Source organism: Pinus tabuliformis, chromosome 9, assembly GCF_031772625.1.
Source record: "Pinus tabuliformis cultivar Carrire ecotype Pingquan chromosome 9, CPIR1, whole genome shotgun sequence".
Classification (NCBI taxonomy): domain Eukaryota; kingdom Viridiplantae; phylum Streptophyta; class Pinopsida; order Pinales; family Pinaceae; genus Pinus; species Pinus tabuliformis.
In genome coordinates, this window is record NC_142307.1 from 83,443,322 (window position 1) to 83,462,221 (window position 18,900).

Below are 18,900 nucleotides of genomic sequence, written 5' to 3' on the forward strand. Positions count from 1 at the left end.
ATGCAAAGGAATACAGGATAAGAATGACTGGTCTCTCCAACAGCCCAATAATAGATGTCAGTAATCATAAGCAAGATATAATGACCAGATAGAACCAATGAGCGTGAACAATTTCGACAAACATTCAAGATGTGTTTGGCGACATAGGGCAATCATGATTGATCAGGAAGACAGTCCAATGAGAGCAGAGGAATACAGAATGTAATGGCTCATCAGTCAAACAGCCAAATAACAGATACTAGTAACTGGAGGCAAGAGATGATTACTGGATACAAGAAGCAGAAACAATTTCCACAAAAATTCAAGATTTGTTTGGAGACACAGGACAAGGATTATTGATGAGGCCAGCAGTTCCATGAGAGCAAAGGTTTAAAATCCATGGACATGACCTCGCAACAGGTATACAACACACGATGTCCATATTGCCTGTCCTGGCAGGACATGAGAAGCTCTCAATTTAGTGTCTGCTTATTTAAGAATTTAGTCAGTTCAGTGCAGTCAATATTTTTTAATGTTAGAATTGTAGCCACATGAGTCAGAGTAGTACTTATGTATGTGATTAGTTACTCTGATTAATATCAATATCCTATCAGAATGCACACGTGACAAGAATTGCATGATGGGATAGTGTACCATATTACAGAAATAAAATATACAGGAGATAAAAATATAGATATAAGTTCCTTACAGCTAATGAACAAGATAAATAATTCAAGCATTACCTGCAACATTGAGCATCCCCTCATCATCATTCCATGTGTAGAAGCATGGAGGCCTTTTTATAGATGTGAATCAGATACTTGCTAACAGCCATAACGTATCATTTTTGGAACCGTCTTTGAAGCTCCAAAGACTTGCCAAAATCACTTTAAAGCTTATCACGCAGCTGAAGAAATGGATCATTGTCTCACAAAGCTGTTGCAACATTGTTCCATCAGGGTCCACAACAGATAAAATACACAATTCATGCTATGTGTTATCACTTAGAACTAAAAAATTGATACATGTAATTTTCTATCCTAGCCCGATGATAAAGGTATGTGCTAGTTTAATTTCATATTTTCATTTTTAATTTTCTTCCCATAGGATTTGGAGTTTTTAAAAGAGTTTTTAACTCAATTTGTTCTCAACTCCCATTGGTTCCCCTCTACCCATCATTGTTCTATAGCCACCTCTTGTCTTATGTGAGTCACCGTGCCTTTTCGTGATTTCGCAGCGCTATTCCAATTCGCCAATTTCGTAGCGCAATCATAACTAGCCAATTTCGCAGCGCTTCATGATTAGGCAGTTTCACAGTGCATCATTAAAATTCAAAACTAACAGCGCTACGAAATCATGGATTCGTACATTCCGCAGCGAATCTTTCCCGAAATGTCAAGTCCGTTAGGTGAGTCATCAGCCATGTCTTCTCATGTCAGCTCATATACCTTTCTTATCACATTTTAACGCTCATTGCCACTATCACCACCACTAGATCTGTTGATATGCACAAGTTATTATTCCCAAGAAATTTTACCGTGCATAAACCATAATGATGGCCGTAAGTCCTGCATGAATGACAAATCTGCAAGATTGTATCTTGAAAGGTTTTAAATGAAAGAGTTTAAAATTCAAGCGAAGTTTAAAATTCAAGCAAGGCTGAAAATTCAAGCGAGGCTGAATCACAATTCCAACCGGAGCTGGTAGTCTTTGTGTGCAAAGATTTGAAAGAATCAATGGAGAAAAAAGAGCACAGATCCGGTAAACCTCTAAGGACTGAACCTGAAGGCCTGGATATAACGCTGAGAAATGAAGAGGTGAAGAAAGCGTTTAAAAAGGCCGGGTGCTGGAACTTTTGCAAAAAGTTACAAGGAGGACATGCACAGGTAACTAAGGAATTTGCACTTAACTTCACTGGTTTGAATTCAAAGGTAGCCATGTTAGAAATGCAGGTTTCCCCAGAAGTGATATCTGCTGTGACAGAGATCCCAAGAGGACAAGAGGAATGGTTCAAAAATTTTAAATTTGACATGAATCCTTGCAAGGAGTTTTTGAAGGATGATTATGTAAATGAAGATTTAAGTAGGGGAGTGCCCAGGAATTATGTCAAAAAACATTATGCTCTCTTACTCACCTGCATACAGAAATATTTGACTTGTGAAGGAAGGTATAACAAGGTTTATTCTTACCATTTCAAACTACTTTTGCATTTCACCGGGAAGGTCTCCATAGACCTACCATTTTATCTTTTCCGTAGTTTGAGTAAGATGTGTCATAAGGTACAGCTGAGAAAAGAGGATTCTGAAACCTCTTTGTTTCATCATGGTTTGATCAAATTACTGGTTTTAGATGGGCTCCAAAAGATAGACAGGGATTGGAATTCATTCATTTTTATGGCTGGCTTCAAAAGCCAGACTGGCCTCACTCCCCAACCTGCTAGGGATTTTACAATAGATGAACTCCAAACAGAAGCAAGGGCTAAAAGAGTTCCAAAGTCACAAGTAAAGTCACAAGTAAGAAAACAGGTGAAGCCCCTTATCATCCAAGATCAACCTGAGCAATCAACTAAGGAAAAGGTTCAGGGTAAAAAGACTGTACCTGAAACAAGCACATCTGAAGCAGTTTCAAGGGTAAGAACAAGAAGTCAAATAAATAAGGAAAAAGGTAAAGCTATAGCAGTTGAAGAAAGTCCAATGTCCAAGGCAAGTTTAAATGATTTATTGCAGGCTATTGAAATTGAGTAGTCTCTACCAGTTCAAATCGAATTGATGCAGTCAGAACAAGAAAGCACCAAGAAATCCAAGGCCTCAAAAAGGCTTAGATTTGATGTGCCAGCTGAAGAGTTCGTTTTCAAACCTAGAAGACCTATGACAAGGAGGTTCCAGCAAGTACAGGAGGCACTGCCAAGAACAGAGGAAACAGGGGAAGAGACACAAAAAGACACGGGAAAAACAGTCATTGCATCTCAAGAAGATAATATAGCAGCCATATAGAGACAATTGGAATCAGCTAAATATGAAATTGCCAAATTAAAGAAAGCCGCTAGAAAACATGCATCTATCCATGCAAAGTATTATAAAACTTTATGGGAAGGAAATGCTGCTGTAGAATCTCAGCTGAATTCAGTGGTTGATGGCCATTCACAATTTCACACATGGACAGTACCAGCAATCAAAGAAGCCAAATACATAAGAAGGATCAATATGTAATTGAGAGCTGGGAATAAGGCTATGAGGAAACAAATTGAAGATCCGAAGGCACAGTTAAATCAGCTATTTGCTAAATAAGTTTTCATTTCAAGTAAGATTTTGTTTTAAAGTTTTGACAAATTTGCTTGATTTTGTCTTTCTGAGGAAATATAAATTCCTATTCAACATGTGGAAAGAATAAAGGAGTTTTTGGCAATTACTCGGCTAATAAAGTTCTCGGGTTAAAAGCAAGCTGTTTTAAATAATTCAGCAGTTTCGTAGCGCGCTACGAAACTGCTGTAGGTGTTGATTTTTACGCAATTCAAGCAGTTTGAATTATAAGTGGGAATTTTTAAAGGAAACGTCTAAAGGGTATGCAAGACATCATCTGGAGCTGTCAACAGTCAATCAGGTCAAAACAGGTGGATGCTTAAAAAGGTTGAATATTCAAATCCAATTCTAAATTTTTGGCGTAAAGCCCCTTTATCACCATTCAAGATATATCAAACGGGTTGCCTGTAAGAAACTTTTGCTTGCACACATGTTCATGGAAAAAGCTTACAACGCATCAAGAACGTGGCAGTCTTCCACATTTTGGGTAATTAAAGGCTAAAGGACATGCTTCTGTGCATTCGAATATAATGGGGAAAACTGAAGCCGAGAAGCAAGGGTAGTCTCCTAATATTTCTGAGCAGTTAAAAAGATTCAGCATTCAAGGTCAACATGGAGCATTAAACATCACAGCTCAGCCAAACTGAAAGAGGACCAGGTGTCAAAGAACGAGGAGAAGCCATCATGCATGTAATATGGAGTTAGAGTCATTGTGGATTTAGAACTCTAAAAAAAAAAACTCCAGTCAGCACTTTGTTGTATTTATTAGTTAGTTAAATGGTTGATAGGTGTCATTAGAAGTAGTTTTCGAATTCCCCTCATGCTGGAGGAGGAATCTCGATCAGTTAGAATAAAAACTCTATATATAGCTGAAACAACAATGTAATCAAGGTTGGAAAATTTTATGACACAACTTGTATTTGGCTTATGTAAAGACTCATTTCAGTAATATAATTTTGATTTTACTTCTCAGGATTCATGAAGGATTTCTTATATTCAGAATGTGTGATGCTGTCCTTTCCTTAGTTTTGTTTACAGTGGTATGGATGTATAATCACTCAGAATTCACTGAATGTGCTCTGATTTCCTGTATGCATCTATAAACTGTGTGGTTCTATATGAGTGTATGTTCTGAATATTCAAATGCTGAATGCCCTGACTTCCATGTAAGGTCAAGATCTTTGTTATGTTGAGGTTTTGTTGACTCCATAGGCCCAATGGATAGTTGTTTAATATGTTTCCAGCATTCATTTTTGTTACAGTTGTTTCACAAGAGTTAGCCATGTTATCTTAATCAAAATCATTAACCCATCTAGAGAGAGCCCTCTCAGGTTGAGGAGGCTAAGCCTCAGCCTAAAGTAGGTTTGAAATAGTTACTTAGAATCAACCTGACCAGCAACCTATCAGGATCTGATTTTGAGATAACATTTTGGTGCGTCTGCCGGGAGTCTGAAGATTACTCATTCCCGAAATCATGAAGCTGAACTTCTGAAGGTAGCAGGAGCTCAGAAGGTTTTCGAGGCTGCATTCTACCTTGGTGACTCCATACAATCTTAAAGTTAAAAAGGTGGCTTCGAGAGGAAGATATACAAGGAGTAATCCTGACCCAAATCCACCTACTCCTGTGGATAATCCAAACATCATCTCAAGGAGCAGGCAAAGATTTTCTGATATACCAGGTACTTCGTCTGTATCAAAATCTTTGTTCCCTGAATTTTCTAGAAGTCCTGAAGATAAAATTGTAGATGATAAAATTCACGAGGTATTGTTGAGGTCTGAGAACGAAGAAGAGCTTATTGGAATTATTTTAGATTTACAAAAAAGAGGCATTGATACTTCATCTTTAGTGTCACAAAAGGATAAGGAAGAGTTTTGGGAGGTTGTTACTTCATAATTATTATTAGAGGAAGAAGATTTGAATCAACTCAAAGAACTTGATCCTTTTGAATTTTTGCTCAAGTCCAAAACTGGTTTACCTCTCCCAAATTGGAGTTCCTTTGTCAGTGGTTTGCAAAGTCCAAATAGTCCTTTTCGTACCAATACTTTATCTTCTGCCTCTGCTAGTCCAAATAGTCCTCAGACACTATCTCATACTAGTTCTGGTTCCACCGGTCATACAATACCTGTTGTCACTGCTCCTCCATTCATTATGGCTATACCTGCTAGGTATGCTCCTCTAGCTCTCCCTGCTGTTTTACATGATCTTCCTAGCAAATATGCTGCCATAATTCCAACATGGGGAGGAGATGAAGATATTACAGCAGAGGAACACGTGGATAGGTTCAATGATTTTGTTGATAGGGAATAAGTGGATGATGAAGATGTAAAACTAAGATTGTTTGCTCAAACCTTCATTGGGGAAGTCAGAAAATGGTTTAAAGCCCTTAGAGCCAGAAGTATTCATAGCTGGGTAGAATTTGAAGACAGTTTTCTAAGGAAATGGGGAAATAGAACCAACCCTGTCCAAGCCCTTACTGAATACAACAATCTTAGGAGAGCTCCAGAGAAAACTGTCCAAAACTTTTCTAAGAGGTTTAATAAAATATACAATTCTATTCCAGCTCATTTGAAACCTCCTGGAGCTTTGGCACAGTTGAGATATGCTGAATCATTTGATTCAGATTTTTCTCTTTTACTCAGAGAAAGGGAGTCTGCCTCTCTTGCTGACATGCAAAATGATGCAATTAAAGTGGAGGTGAACATGCTTGCTGCTAAGAAATCAAAGATGGCAAAGACTAAGCTGAAGGAAGAAGAGAAGCCTTCTACCTCTGCTCAAGAAGACAAGTTTGAAACAATGATGAAAACCATGGAGAAATTGATGGACCGACTAGCTCTTGGGAATGCTTCTGCTCCTCCAGCATAGCAAGGACCTCAATTCAGGAATCCTTAGTTTAGAAGACCTCAGAATCAGAAAAGGCCAAGAGACAACAGAAATCAGCAGGCAGATCCTCCAGTGAGACCTCCCTTCCAACAAAATTTGGTAGATGAAGAGGAAGAAGATGAACCTGAAGTCCCTGAGGAATCAATCCATTGTTTTGATGAAGAAATGTCAGGAATTTTCTTGACTAAGGAGGAACATGATGAGTCCAGCATGATGAAATCAGGAGAAGAGCCTTCAGATTTTTTAAAGGGCTATCAGCACGCTATTTTTGAGATGCAAAAGCAGTATAATCTAAGGAATAGAGATGTCCCTTACAGCAAACAAAGCACAGCCCAAGAAGAATATGTCAAAGACAGCTGAAGATAAAAAGGAAAAATCAAAGGCGGTTGAAGATAAGGATGAGTCTCCTCTTGTCAAAAAGGATATTCAAATTCTTCCTCCTCCTAAAGAAATTGACAAGACTACTTATGTTTTTAATCTTGAGAATGAGATTGCAAAAATTAAGATATCAGTCCCTTTTAATGAAATTCTCAAGGTAGATAAATACAGAAGCAAAATTGTGGAGATGCTTAATTCACAACCAGGAGTGGCTGATATCCTAAATGTACAAGAAGATAATCCTATTATCTGTTTCGGTCCAAGACTAGAGGATGAACAAAATGAAGAGTTTCCCCCTTTTTACATAAGCATTAGCATTCATGAGATGACTCTACATAATGCTATGTTAGACTCGGGGGCATCACATAATCTCATGCCTAAGGTAATCATGGAAAGGCTGGGGTTAGAGGTAACTAGGCCATATAAGGATTTATTTTCCTTTGATTCAAAAAGAGTCCATTGCATTGGTTTGATAAAAGATGTTGTTGTGGGGCTCACACAAATTCCAGCAAAAACAACTGTTATGGACATTGTTGTTGCAGACATTCCACCAAAGTTTGGGATGCTTCTTTCAAGGTCATGGGCAGCAAAAATCAAGGGCACAATGCAGATGGATCTTACATATGCTACCATCCCAGTGTTTGGGGAACAAAGGAGGTTGTATCGCGAAACAAGGATGGCTTACATGGTAAGCAGCAAAGACAAGCCTCAGAATTTTCCTATTTACTCATGTGATACTGGTCTTGGATCAGCTATCCTTTTCAATGAATCAGTTGGAAAAGAATCACAAGATGAACCTGCAGAAAATCAGTGTCAAGAAGGGCAGCAAGGAGATGAAAGAGACATCACGGGCTACTCGTCATTATACTTTGATGGATCAGCAGGAAAAGAAGGGGCAGGAGCTGGGATTTGGATCACTAGTCCAACTGAAGAAAGTAAGTTTCTCTCATACAAATTAAACTTTGATTGTACCAACAACATGGCTGAGTACGAATCTCTGGTTTTAGGTTTGGAAACCTTGATAAAGTTGAAAGCTAAAAACATTGCTGTTTGTGGAGATTCTGAATTGGTAATTAAACAAGTAGAAGGTACATATAAAACTAAGGATGCAAGGATGAGAGCATATAGAAATTTAGTGTTGGAGATGTTGGAAAAATTTCAATCCTATTCCTTCAGCATCAAAACTAGAGATCAAAACTCTATTGCAGATTCTCTTGTTGTTTCAGCCAGTCTCTTTATTATTCCTAAGCATTCTTCGGAAAGCTATGAAGTGGAGGTTCGCCATAGACCAGTCATACTGGATAATATCACAAATTGGCAAGTTTTTGAGGATGATCAGCAGGTAAGGAACTTCATTGAATTAAAAGAAGAGTTTGAGCACAATCAGATAGATCAACAGAATTTGTTAATAGAGTCAAAGGAAAGTTCTAAAGTCTTACAGTTACAAAACAACTTAATCCCTAAAGGCCTCATTCCCCTTGAAAAATTATTTGATCAAAATGATGTGTTCAAAGCACCAAGACTACAAGCTAATGAAGAGGAAGTAGAAAACTGCAATTTAGGTGACTCGGTTGTGCTTAAAATAGTCAAGATTTCCAAATTCCTTTCAGCTGATATGAAGACTAAATATGTTGAGATGATGAAAAGATTCATTGATGTTTTTGCATGGAGCTATGCTGACTTGAAACAATATGACTCTTCAATCATACAGCATACCATTCCTATTAAGTAGAATGAAAAGCCTTTTAAGCAGAAGCTAAGAAGAATTAATCCTCTTCTAATGCCACTGATTGAAAAAGAAGTGAAAAAGCTCTTTGATGCTAAAATTATTGTCCCAATCAGATTTTCAAATTGGCTTGCTAATTTGGTACCAGTCAGAAAAAAGAATGGAGAGATCAGAATTTGTATAGACTTCAGGAACTTAAACAAGGCTTCATTGAAAGATAATTACCCCCTCCCCAAAATGGATTTCATTCTGCAAAACATTGTTGGTTCACAAAGGATGTCTATGCTTGATGGTTTCTCAGGGTACAATCAGATTCTTGTTCACCCAGATGATCAAGAGAAAACAGCATTCACTACACCATGGGGAACATTCATGTATGCAAAGATGCCCTTTGGCCTCATGAACGCAGGAGCCACTTTCCAGAGAGCAATGGATATTGCTTTTGCTGAAGAAAAGGACAAATCAGTGGTGGTTTATCTTGATGATATCACAGTTTTTTCAAAAAGGGAAGAAGACCACTTAAAGCACCTTGAAAGGGTCCTACTGAAGTGTAGGAAGTTTGGTATTTCTCTAAACCCAACCAAAAGTATTTTTGCTCTAACTTCTGGCAAACTGCTTGGTCATATTATTTCTGAAGAAGGAATTATGATTGATCCTAATAGAGTTAGTGCAATTCAAAAATTGGATTTACCAAGGAGTAAGAAGGAGGTTCAATCTTTTCTTGGGAAAGTTAACTTTGTTAGAAGATTCATTCCTAATTTTGCTGAAGTTGTCAAGAACATAACAAAGATGTTAAAGAAAGGAGCAGATTTTAAATGGACAGTTGAAGCAAAGAAAGCTTTTGAAGAGATCAAGAAGGCACTTACTCAAGCACCAGTACTCATCAGCCCAGATTTTACCAAGGAGTTCCTTATCTTCACATTCCCTTCTGAAGACACAATTGCTGGAGTTTTATTGCAAAAAGGAAGTCAAGGTACTGAACAACCCATTTCTTTCTTTAGCAAGACATTGGCCAATGCTGAATTGAAATATAATATCTTAGAGAAACAAGCCTATGCATTGGTGAAAGCAATTAAGGATTTCAGAATCTATGTTTTGCACTGTCACATTGTTGCATACGTCCCAAATGCTGTTATTAAAGATATTCTTACACAAGCTGATCTAGATGGAAAAAGGGGAAAGTGGATAGCAAAACTGATGGAGTATGATATTGAGATCAAACCAACCAAGTTGGTAAAGGGTCAAGGCCTAGCCAAATTGTTGACCCAGTCAAATCTGGACTGTATGGATATTAATTTAAGCACAGAAATCTCAGAAATTTCTGAAAATGAAGAGGAATTGGTCCAAATAAATGAGAAATTCTTGATCTCAAAATGGTACAAGGATATAGCATTTGTTTTACAGCATAATAGAGCTCCTGATTATCTTTCAAAATCCAAAGCTCGGTTTACCAAATTGAAATCTCTCAGATATTTTGTGTATGACCAAAATTTGTTTTGGAAAGATGCAGGAGGAATATTATTAAACTGCCTCATTGAAGAAGAAGCTGATAAAGTAATTGATGAGTTTCATAAAGGGGATTGTGGAGGACATAATAAATTAATAAATTAATAATTTTTTACTGTTATCTCTTAGAACTAAAAAATTGATACATGTAATTTTCTATCCTAGCCCGATGATAAAGGTCTGTGCTAGTTTAATTTCATATTTTCATTTTTAATTTTCTTCCCGCAGGATTTGGAGTTTTTAAAAGAGTTTTTAACTCAAGTTGTTCTCAACTCCCATTGGTTCCCCTCTACCCATCATTTTTCTATAGCCACCTCTTGTCTTATGCGAGTCACCGTGCCTTTTCGTGATTTCGCAGCGCTATTCCAATTCACCAATTTCGTAGCGCAATCATAACTAGCCAATTTCGCAACGCTTCATGATTAGGCAGTTTCGCAGCGCATCATTAAAATTCAAAACTAACAGCGCTGCGAAATCATGGATTCGTACATTCCGCAGCGAATCTTTCCTGAAATATCAAGTCCGTTAGGTGAGTCATCAGCCATGTCTTCTCATGTCAGCTCATATACCTTTCTTATCACATTTTAACGCTCATTGCCACTATCACCACCACTAGATCTGTTGATATGCACAAGTTATTATTCCCAAGAAATTTTACCGTGCATAAACCATAATGATGGTCGTAAGTCCTGCATGAATGAAAAATCTGCAAGATTGTATCTTGAAAGGTTTTAAACGAAAGAGTTTAAAATTCAAGCGAAGTTTAAAATTCAAACGAGGCTGAAAATTCAAGCGAGGCTGAATCACAATTCCAACCGGAGCTGGTAGTCTTTGTGTGCGAAGATTTGAAAGAATCAATGGAGAAAAAAGAGCACAGATCCGGTAAACCTCTAAGGACTGAACCTGAAGGCCTGGATATAACGCTGAGAAATGAAGAGGTGAAGAAAGCTTTTAAAAAGGCCGGGTGCTGGAACTTTTGCAAAAAGTTACAAGGAGGACATGCACAGGTAACTAAGGAATTTGCACTTAACTTCATTGGTTTGAATTCAAAGGTAGCCATGTTAGAAATGCAGGTTTCCCCAGAAGTGATATCTGCTGTGACAGAGATCCCAAGAGGACAAGAGGAATGGTTCAAAAATTTTAAATTTGACATGAATCCTTGCAAGGAGTTTTTGAAGGATGATTATGTAAATGAAGATTTAAGTAGGGGAGTGCCCAGGAATTATGTCAAAGAACATTATGCTCTCTTACTCACCTGCATACAGAAATATTTGACTTGTGAAGGAAGGTATAACAAAGTTTATTCTTACCATTTCAAACTACTTTTGCATTTCACCGGGAAGGTCTCCATAGACCTACCGTTTTATATTTTTCGTAGTTTGAGTAAGATGTGTGATAAGGTACAGCTGAGAAAAGAGGATTCTGAAACCTCTTTGTTTCATCATGGTTTGATCAAATTACTGGTTTTAGATGGGCTCCAAAAGATAGACAGGGATTGGAATTCATTCATTTTTATGGCTGGCTTCAAAAGCCAGACTGGCCTCACCCCCCAACATGCCAGGGATTTTACAATAGCTGAGCTCCAAACAGAAGCAAGGGCTAAAAGAGTTCCAAAGTCACAAGTAAAGTCACAAGTAAGAAAACAGGTGAAGCCCCTTATCATCCAAGATCAACCTCAGCAATCAACTAAGGAAAAGGCTCAGGGTAAAAAGACTGTACCTGAAACAAGCACATCTGAAGCAGTTTCAAGGGTAAGAACAAGAAGTCAAATAAATAAGGAAAAAGGTAAAGCTATAGTAGTTGAAGAAAGTCCAATGTCTAAGGCAAGTTTAAATGATTTATTGCAGGCTATTGAAATTGAGCAGTCTCTACCAGTTCAAATCGAATTGATGCAGTCAGAACAGGAAAGCACCAAGAAATCCAAGGCCTCAAAAAGGCTTAGATTTGATGTGCCAGCTGAAGAGTTCGTTTTCAAACCTAGAAGACCTATGACAAGGAGGTTCCAGCAAGTACAGGAGGCACTGCCAAGAACAGAGGAAACAGGGGAAGAGACACAAAAAGACACGGGCAAAATAGTCATTGCATCTCAAGAAGATAATATAGCAGCCATACAGAGACAATTGGAATCAGCTAAATATGAAATTGCCAAATTAAAGAAAGCCGCTAGAAAACATGCAGCTATCCATGCAAAGTATTATAAAACTTTATGGGAAGGAAATGCTGCTGTAGAATCTCAGCTGAATTCAGTGGTTGATGGCCATTCACAATTTCACACATGGACAGTACCAGCAATCAAAGAAGCCAAATACATAAGAAGGATCAATATGCAATTGAGAGCTGGGAATAAGGCTATGAGGAAACAAATTGAAGATCTGAAGGCACAGTTAAATCAGCTATCTGCTAAATAAGTTTTCATTTCAAGTAAGATTTTGTTTTAAAGTTTTGACAAATTTGCTTGATTTTATCTTTCTGAGGAAATATAAATTCCTATTCAACATGTGGAAAGAATAAAGGAGTTTTTGGCAATTACTCGGCTAATAAAGTTCTCGGGTTAAAAGCAAGCTGTTTTAAATAATTCAGCAGTTTCGTAGCGCGCTACGAAACTGCTGTAGGTGTTGATTTTTACGCAATTCAAGCAGTTTGAATTATAAGCGGGAATTTTGAAAGGAAACATCTAAAGGGTATGCAAGACATCATCTGGAGCTGTCAACAGTCAATCAGGTCAAGACAGGTGGATGCCTAAAAAGGTTGAATATTCAAATCCAATTCTAAATGTTTGGCGTAAAGCCCCTTTATCACCGTTCAAGATATATCAAACGGGTTGCCTGTAAGAAACTTTTACTTGCACACATGTTCATGGACAAAGCTTACAACGCATCAAGAACGTGGCAGTCTTCCACATTTTGGGTAATTAAAGGCTAAAGGACATGCTTCTGTGCATTCGAATATAATTGGGAAAACTGAAGCCGAGAAGCAAGGGTAGTCTCTTCATATTTCTGAGTAGTTAAAAAGATTCAGCATTCAAGGTCACATGGAGCATTAAACATCACAGCTCAGCCAAACTGAAAGAGGACCATGTGTCAAAGAACGAGGAGAAGCCATCATGCATGTAATATGGAGTTAGAGTCATAGTGGATTTAGAACTCTAAAAAAAAAAAACTCCAGTCAGCACTTTGTTGTATTTATTAGTTAGTTAAATGGTTGATAGGTGTCATTAGAAGTAGTTTTCGAATTCCCCTCATGCTGGAGGAGGAATCTCGATCAGTTAGAATAAAAAATCTATATATAGCTGAAACAACAATGTAATCAAGGTTGGAAAATTTTATGACACAACTTGTATTTGGCTTATGTAAAGACTCATTTCAGTAATATAATTTTGATTGTACTTCTCAGGATTCATGAAGGATTTCTTATATTCAGAATCTGTGATGATGTCCTTTCCTTAGTTTTGTTTACAGTGGTATGGATGTATAATCACTCAGAATTCACTGAATGTGCTCTGATTTCCTGTATGCATCTATAAACTGTGTGGTTCTATATGAGTGTATGTTCTGAATATTCAAATGCTGAATGCCCTGACTTCCATGTAAGGTCAAGATCTTTGTTATGTTGAGGTGTTGTTGACTCCATAGGCCCAATGGATAGTTGTTTAATATGTTTCCAACATTCATATTTGTTACAGTTGTTTCACAAGAGTTAGCCATCTTATCTTAATCAAAATCATTAACTTATCTAGAGAGAGCCCTCTCAGGTTGAGGAGGCTAAGCCTCAGCCTAAATTAGGTTTGAAATAGTTACTTAGAATCAACCTGACCAGCAGCCTATCAGGATCTGATTTTGAGATAACACTATGAGTACAGAACTATAGAGTGCCTGCAAAAGAGCTTTGCAAGCAGAAAATAAAACATCTAATTACTACCTTGAGTTGAACATCCATCCTGATTCCATGAATTTGGACAGATACTTCTTAGCGGATGTGAGTATGAAACATGTTGAAAGCCCCTTTTGCATCTTTAGTCTTAGTCTTCTTTGAGGCATCAGGAGCCCCAAAAACTTGCCAAAACCTGAGTGTTTCATCTGCTGCAGCTGATGCAACTGTGTACCCATCAGGACTCTGAAGAAGTAAATCAATGGTAAGGGTCGTTAGGACAAATTTAAAGGGAAAACATGGATGCATGCATAAGTACTCATAAAAAGCATGAATTTTCATACCTGTGCCATATGAAGAACTCTAGCAGTATGCCCTGTAAGTTCAGTAATTTTCACCATGGATGGGTATTTCCATAAGGTTAACTGGTTCTGATTTGGCCCATGCGAACTCAATAACTCACGCTCATGTCTATTCCACAGCAATGAACAGACTTGGGAATGGGTGTCGACGGTATTCAGGCAGGCACCTGTTTGAGTGTTCCAAAACTTTATAGAACCGTCTGAACTCCCTCCACCAGATGCCAAAAGATTGTTCTGGAAGGGGCACCATGCCAAGGCCTTGACTGCCGCACAATGTTCATCTAATTGGTGGAAGTATTGAGAGGAAGGATTATGGGATGCCATGCTCTTGTCCCAAATGTAGAGTAGATTGTCATTTCCCCCACTTGCAAGTTGTTGGCCAGAAGGAGACCATTTCAATCCACAAACCTCCTGGGTATGTCCTCTGTATGTTTGAACAATGTGGTCACGGATGCGAACATCATGATTGATTATAATCCCATCCAGCCCTCCTGTGGTGAGAATAGGACCATTCCAAGCAAGTGCACCAACACGGTCATGATGACCTTTCAAGGCTCTTAGCTGCAATTGTATCATGTCAAATTTAGCGATTGCCATTATATTAGAATGAGAAAACCTTGGAAGAGATAAACAGGTTTTATTTACCCTTTTATTAGATTGCGAGTCCCATAACTGTACAACAAAATTATTTAACCCAACGGCAAGTTGTGTCCCATCAAAAGCCCAACTAACACTGGTAACAGGACCCTCTTCTTCATCTGCAATCAGAAGCTCAGATATAGAGCTATCATAAGCATGCCACAAGTATACAGTGTTGTTCAGGGCTATGGAAAAAACATTGGTGGAACTCCAATCCAATAGATTCAAGTAATAATCATCCAGAAGGTCGTGCGCATTCAGGGTTCTATCCGCAAACTGCGATCAACATGGATAAGTTAAATTACTAGGTGAAAAAAAAGGGACAAAGGACAATGGTCCTCAGATAGGCATATCTAGTGTACTAATAACAAAAACCCCAAATACTATGTACTTTATGTGGTGTCTGAAGAGTATATCAATGGTTTAAAAAAAAATGTTGTCATGGCTTTGTTTGCAAAGGGGTACTTTTCCTATACTGAAATGATTTCTAACATCATTCTGCTATAAAAAAAAAAAAATTAAGAAATTGGAATGGGTGTGGTAGTGATTTCAGCGTTACAAATGAAAAAGAAAAAAATCTATGTAGCACATTCCTCCATATGGGATAATGCTGCAATTAGGATCATGGGCTTTGATTCAATAACGAGTAAACATCAATGGTATTTAAGATTTGATTCTAGTGAAAATGACTGTAAAGAAATATGAAATCCAGGCCTACCTGAGCAATATATCTGCGTGCTCTTCTAGAAATAGGGAAATTAGCTAGCACATTTTCTTTTGAAGCCTGGGAAATAGTCGATGATTTTCCATTGAAAGAAAAAATTCTGTAATTGTTGTCCACAGCACGGGCATTCTTCAATAAAGTTTCCTTGACTGCCGCACAATGTTCATCTAATTGGTGGAAGTATTGAGAGGAAGGATTATGGGATGCCATGCTCTTGTCCCAAATGTAGAGTAGATTGTCATTTCCCCCACTTGCAAGTTGTTGGCCAGAAGGAGACCATTTCAATCCACAAACCTCCTGGGTATGTCCTTTGTATGTTTGAACAATGTGGTCATGGATGCGAACATCATGATTGATTATAATCCCATCCAGCCCTCCTGTGGTGAGAATAGGACCATTCCAAGCAAGTGCACCAACACGCTCATGATGACCTTTCAAGGCTCTTAGCTGCAATTGTATCATGTCAAATTTAGCGATTGCCATTATATTAGAATGAGAAAACCTTGGAAGAGATAAACAGGTTTTATTTACCCTTTTATTAGATTGCGAGTCCCATAACTGTACAACAGAATTATTCAACCCAACGGCAATTTGCCTCCCATCGAGTGCCCAACTAACGCTGGTAACGGGACCCTCTTCTTCATCTGCAATCAGAAGCTCAGATATAGAGCTATCAGAAGCATGCCACAAGTATACAGTGTTGTTCAGGGCTATGGACAAAACATTGGTGGAACTCCAATCCAATAGATTCAAGTAATAATCATCCAGAAGGTCGGGCGCATCCAGGGTTCTATCTGCAGACTGCAATCAACATGGATAAGTTAAATTACTAGGTGAAAAAAAAGGGACAAAGGACAATGGTCCTCAGATAGGCATATCCAGTGTACTAATAACAAAAACCCCAAATACTATGTAGTTTCTCTGGTGTCCGAAGAGTATATCAATGGTTTAAAAAAAAATTGTTATCATGGCTTTGTTTGCAAAGGGGTACTTTTCCTGTACTGAAATGATTTCTAACATCATTCTGTTATAAAAGAAAAAATTAAGAAATTGGAATGGGTGTGGTAGTGATTTCAGCGTTACAAATGAAAAAGAAAAAAATCTGTGTAACACATTCCTCCATATGGGATAATGCTGCAATTGAAAATAGGATCAAGGGCTTTGATTCAATAACGAGTAAACATCAATGGTATTCAAGATTTGATTATGGAATATCTAGTGAAAATGACTGTAAAAAAATATGAAATCCAGGCCTACCTGAGCAATATATCTGCGTGCTCTTCTAGAAATAGGGAAATTAGCTAGCACATTTTCTTGTGAAGCCTAGGAAACAGTTGGTGATTTTCCATTGAAAGAAAGAATTATGTAACTGTTGTCCACAATAAGCGCATTCTTCAATAAAGTGGCTACCATCTCCTTCTTGTATGCTTTTCTGGAAGGGGAGGGGGAAGGGGAGAGGACATGGGTATCGTCACTGTCCTTTTGCTTCTGCGTGATCATGAATCTAGCTACCTCCAAATCGATGGATCCTCTTGCCGAGATAAATCTATCACTCTGTGATGGCAAAAACAATAAAACCAAATCCTGATTCACACTTCCAACTGAACATACCAAAAAAGGGTATCCACTTAAAAAAAAATTAATGGTTGAGCAGAGAGGCCGATACCCTGTTTCCCCCTAGCGACATTTCACTGTAATAAACCCAGTTGAGGGAATGACATGTTTGCATCATATAAATTATCTGTAAAAACAAGGATAGAATTCATACGCTGTGTTTATTCATTGAAGCACCCTATTTCTGCAGAGGACAGAGACATCGCTTCCCCGTGGAAGGCCTGTTGGAATTCATTGAACTGCAAGACGATTCCATTACTCCTACTCTAGCAAAATAACCAGACAAAACACAATGTATGGCAAACAATCAATTTGCCTAAAGTTAAACTTGCAAAACAAAAAAAGTCAATAGTGCAAAGGAATTTGAATTCTAAAAGCTAGGGTTCTTCAAAGAAGGCACAAGATCTTGTCGCCACAGGTAGGCCCATTGAAGGAGAAGAGAGGAATCTTGCTTATGGGGGCCATAAACTTGATGGAAGGTCTCATACCTTGAAATAATTACTCAACACAGCGACATGGGCATTCATGCCATACTAGCAGTACAGTCCCCTTCAAATGGTTGGAGGAAGATCAACTTTGGACATTAGGGTTTCTTAAAAAGAAGCATTGTGGTATATGGAGGGTGGGAACTAAAAACAGTCATTTCGAGACTACCCACTCCATTTTGAAATTTACCTGCACAGTGCCCAACAGATTCATCCAAGATCGTGCATAAACTAAGAAACCTCTGCAATTTCTAGTTTTTTGTCATAGAAATCCTGGCAATTTCCAGTTTTCCATCACAGAACTCCTCGTAGTTAAAACCCAAAGTCATTAAAAACAAATCATACTCGCAGTTAAAACCAAAATCATTAAAAACAAATCATTGAAAACTAAAAACAATCGAGACTACACACTCCATTTTGAAATTTATGCCCTTGCCATTTGAAATTTACCTGCACAATGGCCAGGAGATTCAAGCAAAATCATGGATGATTGGATTGCACAATGGCCAGGAGATTCAAGCAAGATCCTGGACGATTGAAATTTATGAGCAGATTCAAGAAAGCGAACATGGATTCGTAGAACAGTGTTTCATAAAACCTACAGAAGTCGTTATTTATATGGTTTCAAGGAGGTAAGATATGGATAGTTTCAGTTATAACGAGAACTTTAATCTAATGGTCATAAATATTTTAATTGTCTAACATGAAATCAGATGGATCATAGCAAGATAGATAAGGCAAGAGGAAAGTTGATTTCAAAGGGAAACACCTTACGGCGTAATAATTATAAAATGGAATTATATGATAAAGTATGATAACTGACGTGATAAAGAATGGTAGAAATGGAAGAAATAGATGTTAAAAAGTGATATTAATAATGACAAATTAGTGGCCCAACATACCCCCAAACTCAATATGTTGCATGTACTCATGCAACCCAAAGCCTCTGTATTAACCAAGCTATGATACAAAAATGTTCATCCCAACTCATGAAATTGATGGAACAAATGAGTTCTTCTTCAAATAATGAATATTTAATTTTAGCAATGTTGATGAAGGTGTAAAAATTTTGACATTGACTTTCAACTATATGTATATGAAGTTGCAGCAAAATATGATATATGTAATGACAAACTTCATTAACCATTTTCTCAAAAACTTCAAACCATATTTTTCTGAATGTTTGCAAGTAGATTTCTACTATATTAATACTGTTGGACACCTAATCATCTAAGGGTTGGTGTGGAAGCCGAATAGACTAAGGAAGTCCAAGAGACCTTGGGATGTGGAAACCAACGGTCACATGAATGTACTATAAATGTATATCATTGTCAATAATAAACACACACTCATGTTTAATCATTCATCTTATGTTGTTGTCTTGTATGTGTTTAACATGGTATCAGAGCGAACGAACTCCTACCCTGCTCAATAGGGAGC

At 37.8% G+C, this 18,900-nt stretch overlaps 1 protein-coding gene across 1 annotated transcript; it reads right to left on the bottom strand.

Annotated features, from left to right (window-relative positions):
• Window positions 1–684: 684 nt before the first annotated feature.
• LOC149147212 (cell division cycle 20.2, cofactor of APC complex-like) lies at window positions 685–15,134 on the bottom strand. The gene is made up of 5 exons (XM_089441751.1): window positions 15,114–15,134; window positions 14,644–14,913; window positions 13,981–14,559; window positions 13,688–13,848; window positions 685–915 (listed from the first exon to the last, which is right to left on the bottom strand). The coding sequence occupies exons 1-5, from the start codon at window positions 15,132–15,134 to the stop codon at window positions 900–902; spliced, it is 1,047 nt and encodes a 348-aa protein (XP_089297877.1). The 3' UTR covers window positions 685–899.
• Between the last annotated feature and the right edge of the window lie 3,766 nt (window positions 15,135–18,900).